The sequence below is a fragment of the Atractosteus spatula genome, chromosome 11, assembly GCF_055471065.1.
Source record: "Atractosteus spatula isolate fAtrSpa1 chromosome 11, fAtrSpa1.hap1, whole genome shotgun sequence".
Taxonomy (NCBI): Eukaryota; Metazoa; Chordata; class Actinopteri; order Semionotiformes; family Lepisosteidae; genus Atractosteus; species Atractosteus spatula.
This window is the reverse complement of record NC_142716.1, coordinates 48,233,920-48,242,626: the sequence shown is the minus strand read 5'-3', so window position 1 is coordinate 48,242,626 and position 8,707 is coordinate 48,233,920. Positions and strand designations below refer to the sequence as shown.

The 8,707-nt window shown below is 48.3% G+C and overlaps 1 protein-coding gene across 1 annotated transcript; it reads left to right on the top strand.

Moving 5' to 3' along the window:
* Window positions 1-380: 380 nt before the first annotated feature.
* On the top strand, window positions 381-8,389 carry LOC148824239 (uncharacterized). Its single transcript, XM_088928177.1, has 8 exons — window positions 381-518; window positions 1,399-1,468; window positions 2,090-2,179; window positions 2,862-2,938; window positions 3,429-3,528; window positions 4,911-5,178; window positions 6,099-6,307; window positions 6,936-8,389. The coding sequence occupies exons 1-8, from the start codon at window positions 381-383 to the stop codon at window positions 7,256-7,258; spliced, it is 1,275 nt and encodes a 424-aa protein (XP_088784303.1). The 3' UTR covers window positions 7,259-8,389.
* Window positions 8,390-8,707: the final 318 nt, after the last annotated feature.

Sequence of the window (8,707 nt, the reverse complement as noted above, 5' to 3'; positions counted from 1 at the left end):
CTCGTACATCACCAGTGACTAGCGAGCAGGAAGGGCCCCATCACGTCACAACTCGAATGCAAGTTTGCGACAACATGGCGACTTACAGTACAGTACTTTCACAAAGTTCACGATTTTGTGCTTAATTCAAAATCTGTCCATTTTTTTCTATAGTCAATTATTTATTTTGTTACCGAGATTTAATAACTGGTCTGAGAAATTAGGACTGCAGTTCCCCTTTAAAGCAGAATAACTACACACAGGAGGCACTCTTGAGAGTTTGATGGCCACACAGCTCTCCTACCTTTTCCAGTCTGCCAGGTGAACTCATTTTCAAGCCAATAGATGATGTGGTCTTTTTCATTAAAACGCCGACGTACTTAATATATCTGGATACATATATGGCTGCTAACTTTGACGTCATCTGGATTATAAATCCATTGAAGCCATTTTGCCCGTCAGTGTTGCGAGAGCTAATTAATATTGTAGCATCCACGTGGGGCGCTGTAGCCAAGCGCATGCAAGGCAGGCTGGGAACAGTGGCTGAGGGGCTGAGGGGCTAGAGACGCCCTCTTCCCTCTTGTGTCTGTGGAGGTGTGGTGCAGTGCTGTATTTCCCCTGTCCCTGTGTGTGTAACCCCCCTCAGTGTCTTTAATGTCCTGCCAACCTGTGCCAGAGCCTCTGGCCTATTTCTTTCCGTCAGCGAGCCCCGCGAGTATTACAATATTCTTTCCCAGAATCCATAGTGACTTCATGCTCTTAACACAGTGGTTGATCCCCGTCAGACACGTGTACCTATCTACAGACTGAAGACATGTCCTCAGACTGTTTCTTAAACAACTTTACTGGCATTGTAACTAGGAACAGCAGCAATAGGAATTTAAATCACTTTACAGGGGGCTACTCCTTCCTGCAGAACAGAGACTCATATACGTGGGAGAGTGGAAGTGTGCGAGACAGGGATCTAACCTTCCTCCAAAAACGGCGGTTAGGAACTCCATCAAACACAGAGCCGTGTTTTAAATGCCATGTCTTGGAGCAGAGACTTGAACAGAGCAAACATGTCAGCTGGTGACAGTGATTCTGAAGGGCTTGGAGACGTGGCCATTAAACTGTTTTTTTTTTTTTCCACGAATGCGGAGCTCTCACAGAAGGGCACTGTCAAACAAGAACCATTAGCCTGTTTATCCGACAGTCTGGAAAATATTATTAACTCCCATCTGCTGGAAGAAGAAGAAAAAAAAGTGAGTGAGACGATGACACGCACTGGACGAGCCCCCCCAATCGCATCAGCGCATCCGTCGAAGACTTCATGACTCCTCTCGAGCCTGAGTGGGAGGGTGTCTCTTTTATTTTGTGGAATAATGCCCGGGGAACGCACATCACAGGGGCTTATGGTAACGCACTGTGATCACGCAGGCCAGCACCGCGCTGACTGAGTGCCCTGCAGGCCTGCAGCACAAACTACTGAGCATCAGGCGTTGCCACGGTAACCCTGACCCCCCCCTCCAACACACACACACACACACACACACACACACACACACACACACACACAGCCTGGAATCTTGCCCCCCCCCGACCCCTAACACGGCTCTCCTCTCCTGGTGGTCCATCAGCAACCAGGCTCCACAGTCCACCTCATCTCCACACCTCCGAACCCATCATCGCAACTCCGTGGCGAATTATCGTCAGGGGGCAATTAGAGCACCGGCCTCCAAGTCACAGTGTCAAAAAAAGGCTCCTGGGGGCCACTCATGGTCCCACTGCAGTCCTGCCCATTTACAGACACACTCAGGAAAACCGGCAAGCTCTGACAGACTGAGTGGTTCATTCGCTTTACATAGGTATTTTGAAAAATGTTTCTTGTGTTTTTATTTCCTTGAGACTCGGATACCTCAGTAATGTTTGTTTTCTCAGTGGCTTGACAAAAAAAAAAGGCCAAAGGTCTGGATCTGAATCGACACTGCAACTTTATTTTATGTAGCGCCTTTAAAGGTGGCTTCTCAAAGCGCTTAGTGCGTGGACAAACATGTTTCCCGAATTAGGGACATTTGTGAAGGTTGAAGCCTGAGCACGCCCGCTGTCTGTTTGCTTATCTCCCTGACAGCCAGCAGTGATTTCTATAAGAATGTCAGAGCTCTTACTGGCACCAAGCGGAGACCCTGTATCCGCGGATACACCAAGACCGTCGCCGTCAGTCAATGAATACAAAATGCAACCCCCCCCCCCCATGATCAAGCAGTTATTTTTCTCTATTTTTTTAATCTTCACGGTAGGGACGACCACTCTGGACGACTCCTCTGTCCACTCCACTCTGGCGTTTTATTAAATCTGCTCCTGGATCTGTATCCGTGTTACTATGTGTTACACTGTAAAACATTATTTTCCAACGCACCGTATACAGGTGGCCAGATCTGGGTTCCGGGTTTTTTTCAGGGTTCAGAGAAATTAATTAAAAACCTGGAGAGATTTTTTTAAAAAAAGACGCTATCTGCGCTGCTGTTCTACAAGTAAATAAAATCGATAGAAATGAAAATCATGCAATATGCACATCCACGCAGTATAAAACCGGGGTGCATGAATTACCCACCGCTGAGAGAAACCATTATAATTCAAGCGAAAGCAAAGTTATCAATCAATTATTTAAAAACACACAAGAGAATGTAAAGTTCTCGCATCCCGCTTTTCTTGGTAGGACAACATTTTGTTGTGGTTTTCGGTTTTATGGCCAGTGTTAGGACGGTTATACAGACTTCCGTAAATTAACTATATGCAACCCATAAGACAGGTCAAGGTGTGACAAGGTTTCAATTCTGTAATACACGACCTGCTCATTAGGCATTAAACCTCTGACTTTCGCCTTCTGTTTTTCTTCACAGTACACCTGACCCGGAGACGACAGGTTCCAGTTCACTGGCACAACCTCAGGAAGCAGCGCCCCACCTGGTGTCTGACAGTGGAATGACAAGCTTCGCAAAATGAAACCATCTTCTGGATTATCGATAACCAATGGAATGGAAGTCCTGTTTGCTTTCAGTGGCGCTGACGCTACTAGGGAAACGACGGCGCGTTTTTTAAAGGTGTTTGTGAAATAAGAAGGATATTATCCAACCATTCACATCGGTGTTTTGGATCACAGCCCATCGTGTATTTAAAAAAAATAACTCTTAAACTGCTACCCGTAGACATTAAAATATTTAGATAAAACAATGCTGTCAGTCCCGAACTCGTCCACGAAATCACAGCGCAGTTTAAGATATACTTGCGAATCGCTGCCGTTCGGGTTAACCCTCAAATCTAAAAAAACTGTAATTTCTGAGGGAATAGGACAAACAACTCATATTCTTCCAGATAGCCGAGGTGAATTTATATGCGCAATGGATTTATTTCGTTTTACTTAACAGAAAAACAGCGGGCAATCCTGCGTCTGTGGGTATTTTCTGAAGAAGTGGTTCAAGACCCAGCCAGAAGTTGTGGAGCAGCAGCAGCAGCTAACCGGATCTGGACCGGCGACGGTGTCATGCTGCCCTCTTGCGGGAGTTGCGCGTAATGGCAGCCTCACTTGCCTCCAGTTTCGCCAGGTTTCCTGAGAAGTTGAGTTACACGTCAGAATGGAACCTGTACTGGTGGGGGGACGTGTACTGTGACCTCAGCAGTTCGTGCGTATCAGCTGATCGGGGATACGGGAAAGCATGGAACGTGTAGCGCAAATGCCGAACAGTGGTAAGAATCCACAAATTGAGCCATCGCACACATTATTTCTCATCAAATCATAATCCATATACAGATTTTATGTTTTTTTTCCCCCACTGGGATTATATTCCGCGTTTTTTTTATAAAAAAAGAGGCCCTGCAATTTTGAAGTCAGGAAACAAATAATGTCTCGTTATATCCGTTGCTTTTTCTCTCTGTGTGTAGCGTTGTGCACTTGTTTGGCGTGAGCGACGAACTAGCAGCGGCTACGGTGTCTTGCCGCAGTCCGGGAGCGCAGAGAATTACTTGGGATTCGGGGTGCAAAGCCCTAGATCGAGCAGGCGTGATTAGCTTCTGCTCTGTGCGCGTATTCTTGGCAATTCCAGGTCTTCAATACAGCTAAAGCCTAACAAGTTTTCTAAATGCGCTGCGGTTGAATTTAGAAATGTTCAGACGGCACTGAATTTATTACAGAGCCCGGGCAGGGACAGAGTCGTCCGGCTCGCTGTTCGTTGCGGGAGAACGGATTTTAAGTGCATGCTTTGAGTCCGCTGCTCGGCGAAGGGCTTCTGAGTTTTCTGGAAAGTCATTATGTTACATCCGAGCCCGTCGACCACTCTCGCAAAGTTGAAGGCGCCCTGAGCTGTACGCGTCCTGCACACCTGGCGGCCGGGCGGTCCGGGTGGTACGGTATCAAAGGCGTCTATCGTGACGGAGCTGTTGACTCAGAGCAGCCCAGAAAAGCGATTATTTCTTCGTATGTGGAATTTTAATAGAATTGCAGTCCGTGGTTTCTGGGTTCAGTTCGTGTTATATTTTGTGGATACATTTCCCCCAGATTAAGGTGAGGTAAGGTCACACGACGATTGAGGGTACTGTACATCCCACTAGCTCTGTAATGGGCAGCGATGCTTACTGCACATTCGTTCCTGTCCGTCTTGTGTGTATGAAAGAGCGGGCGTTCATGATTGACCTGGCGTTGCTTTTTATAATTAAATAAGAAAACCCTGTCTGGAACTTCGCTGAAGTACAGCACGAAGTTCCTCATTTGAGAAATACTGGGGGTTAATTATTCCCTGTCAGGGAGAGCTGTCGAAGCTGGAACAGCGTTAAGCGTGGTGTCACACTGAGGTTTCAGGGGCCAGTCCCTCCCGTTCACTTGTGAGTTTCCCTGCTCTGTGTCCTCCTGCCCACCGTTCCCCACACCCCCTTCCCTCCTCTCCGGCTTCTCCCAGGCGGCTTCTCCCTGGCTGGGCCCTCCTCCGCCCCGCGGAAGAGGCAGGTCCGATTCTCCGCACGCCACGACATCCTGCTGCTGAGGGAGGTCATCGCTCAGAACCCCTTCTCGTCCAAGGAGCCTGGGCGCATCTGGGCGCGGGTGGGTGAGATCATCAGCGCCGCCCTGCAGGACGAGAACTTCGAGGTGGACGCGCGGCGGTGCCGGGAGAGGACGGCCCTGCTCCTGGACTACTACAAGAAACAGGACTTCGCCAGCCTGCGGAGGTCAGCCCCCTGTTGCTCCTCTGCACTCTCTCATACTCTGAGGCTTGGAGTATTGGACCCAGTAGCTTCTGTTGCCTCTTTAATGCCGCTCAGTGCCTGCAATACCGTTTCTTCCTCGAGCCCGGTCAGTTTCGGAGTGAAACGTAGCGCTGATATACAGATATCTTGTGCTGCGTCAATTGCAGACTGAACTCAATTCAATTCAAAGTCAATTCAGTACTTTATTGCCATGTAGAGCAATAAAGTACTGAATTGTACTAAAGTATTGTGTTCTCTTTCTTCTTTTTTTCAGCATGGAATAAACCTATTACTTGTTACTTTATTGCCATGTCAACCAAATTGCTTGAAATTCGCTCCAGTGAAGCCCAGATAAAAAAAAACAGCAAAAACAACAAAAACACATTTTTACCCCTCCACAGACGCAGCACATGTTATTCAATCCATGCAACATATTGAGGTGTCATGTGGCCTGCAGAGAGGTGCTGTCTCAGAGCCGAGCAGAACTACATTTGAGGCTTTGAAACCTGCTCCACAGAGTGGAAGGGGTCTGTGGACACCTTCTTATCTTTCTGTTTGATGTTAGTGTCGTAAATAGAGGCAAGAAAAGGGAAGATTGCATCCAATGAATTTGGAGGCTGTGTGTACGACTCTTTCCAGCTGTTTTCTCTCTTGGGCAGTTTTATTGTGTAGATGAGCACAGCATCTCAATCCCTACAGGAGAACTTGCAGACTTGGTTTAGCTCTCTGCTGATCAAGGGTTTCAATAGCAGTGGACAAACTTGTTTCTCGCCAGGCTCACTAATGTATTTCCATCTGTCTCAGCCTGAGTGGGCTATTCGGACTGGCCGCCCATCTTCAGAGGTTAAGTCAGCGCTGTCCCCCGTATGCTCTTCATCTGTTTGGTGTGGGTATGTGTGCAGGTTCGGGACAGAGCGGCTGTACGCACAGAAGGAGGACCTGCTGCACGAGGTGCTGGAGCTGGAGGCAGAGAAGGGGCTTATGGGAGCCACAGAAAGCAAGTACCAGGATGAGGCCACCGCAGAAATGAGGAAGAGGGCACTGGAGGAGCTGTGCCAGCCGGAGCCCGAGAAACCGGCACCGATGTCAACTCCAGCGCCACCAGAAACAGGTCTGATGGCACAAGGCATGGAGCCACCATGCTGTGCTAGATTACTACATCTCTGTCCAGGGAACGGACAGATCAGATGAACATATATCGTCAGCTCAGTGAGCTGATGCTAGATCAGTCTTTCCTCCAGCAAACTGGCACATGGTACTCCAGTGGTCTGCCAGAAGCTCGTTACTACAGAGAGAGCATGGCTCACACAGGTTCTCTCCCTTAAGCTTTGCCCTCCTGAGATTGCAAGAAAAACAAATGAATAGCATTTGTTCTGTAACATTTCAAAGATGAGAGGTGTAATGGAAACCAGAGGCCCTTTGCGGACTGGAATTTCTCTCTTAAGTAGTAACTTTCAGCAAACATCAAAAGTTCCGAAATGCTTATTGAAGCAGAACAGAAGAATAGTTCTTGCAGGACAATGGAAATGATTTTTTTTTTAAATTATTGTAATGCAACTTTTAAGTATTTCTGAACAGAGCCTGTTAGGATTCCTACATTTCCTCCCGAGTTCCTATTTTCCTAGAGTACCGGGTGTCTCCTTGATTGCCCTGGTTCAGGGTTGGGGACCGTGCTGAACCTTCAGTAGCTCAACTCACGATGCCCCCCTGTCATCTGTGCCCCCCCCCTCACCCCCCAGTTCTTCCCACCCCAGAGCCAGAGGAGCAGGAGGAGCTGCCGGAGCTGGCGGCGCCCACAGCCAAGCGGCCCTGCCAGTGCTGCTGCCAGACCTACTCGGAGATCCTGAGCTTCCTGGAGAAGCGGGCCGAGGCGGAGCAGCACCTGCGCGAGGAGGAGATGGCCCTGCGGCGCGAGGAGCTGGAGATCCAGCGGAGCAAGATCGCCCTGGAGCGGGAGAGGCTGGGCGCCGAGCGCAGGGAGAGGGAGCGCCGCTTCGAGCTGGAGAGCCAGGAGAGGCAGGTGATCCTGGACCTGCTCAAGGAGAAGGTGCTCCACTGCTGAGGAGGAGGAGGAGGAGGAGGAGGAGGAGGAGGGAAGGGGACGCTGGGATGTGGACCGAGACCCGCCGCTGTCAGAAGGGGGCCGTGGCCGAGCAACAACTCTTTTTCAGGTCCCGCATGTTGTCTCGGCTCCTCTCCCCGCTGGGAGACCCCCGGCGGCAGCCCACAGTGGGTGCAGCAGTCCAGGCGCCTGCTGTATGGCCACTGTGGGCGGGGCGACACAGGTTTCACACTGTGAGGCTTAGCCCGGGCAGCTCCACTCTAGGGACGGCCTGGGTGCCTGACGTGACGAGGCAGAGAGTGGGACGGCAGACACACTTGACTTTGTCAGTCGCCCTACCCCCTGGACCACAAGATTTGATCAGCTGAAAGGATGACTCTGATGAAATGACAAGATACAACCAGCACTTCCTGCCTCCCTGTTGAGCGACCGGAAGAAGCACTGTACGGAATACTGTATTCATCACTACTGCAGTAGTGCTTTTCCTACAAACGTGCAAGTCTCTTGTTTTTGTGACTTACTAGACCAGCCTAATGCAAGCAAATGCCGGCAGCTGTGGTGAACTGTTTAGTTTTAGGAAGGCCTTGCTGTCTTGCTGGAACTTTTGGGTGTGCATAAAAACGAAACCAATCCCAGCAAACTGAGGAAACGCTGAAGATTAGACATTCTACCACACGTTTTAAGATTGATTTGTTAGGACTGTAAAGATTTTAAAGCTGCAGTGCATTATACAACATAGTTATCGTGTCATATGTTTGTAAGCTGAATTTCATTTTAATCTAGTACTCATAGCCTGTGTACACATCTGCCTGGCAACAATCGCCATATACTGTCTGATCTCTGATAAAGGAATGATCAATTATGTTGATTTTTTTTTAAAGAAGGCTGTTAGTTTATGATGGGGGTGTAGTTTTTATTAATGTTCTCTAAAACAACAGCAGATAACTAAAATTATTTTGGGGGGTGAACGAAATTGCTGTACTAACTCATTGTCACAATAAGCTGCATTTACATAGTTTCTTCTGTTTACATACTGTACAGCGGTTTCATTAATGACTGTAACGATTTATTCTTTACTTTGCCATTAGCTTTTCTGTAAATCAATTAAAAACAGAATTGCGTATATAAGAAGCATTGTACTCTTCGTTTTAATTTCTTAGTAACTGTGTATGCAGATGAGTCGAGTCGTTTGTAAGCGTAAAGAAATACCGGCACTCCACACTGTTGTGAATTTAAAGATTGTATTAGTTCTAATTAAAGACCTCGCTAGGCAATACTCTTTATGAAGGAGTTCTCCTATGTCCGTTTTCACCCGAGCCCCCACACTAACGTACCCAGCGTTTCAAATCCCGCAGCTACTCAACAGGAAGTTGCGGAAGTGCACCCTTTGCTCTTTGACCCTAGGTCACCATGTATTAGAGGGTTCAGAGTGGTTGATTTCGTCAAGAG

Coding starts and splice junctions, on each gene's coding strand:
- LOC148824239 (XM_088928177.1), top strand. CDS start 381: ATGGCTGCTAACTTTGACGTCATCTGGATTATAAATCCATTGAAGCCA. Junction 2,180..2,861: donor CACCAAGACCGTCGCCGTCA/GTCAATGAATAC, acceptor TTTTCTTCACAG/TACACCTGACCCGGAGACGA. Junction 6,308..6,935: donor TCCAGCGCCACCAGAAACAG/GTCTGATGGCAC, acceptor CTCACCCCCCAG/TTCTTCCCACCCCAGAGCCA.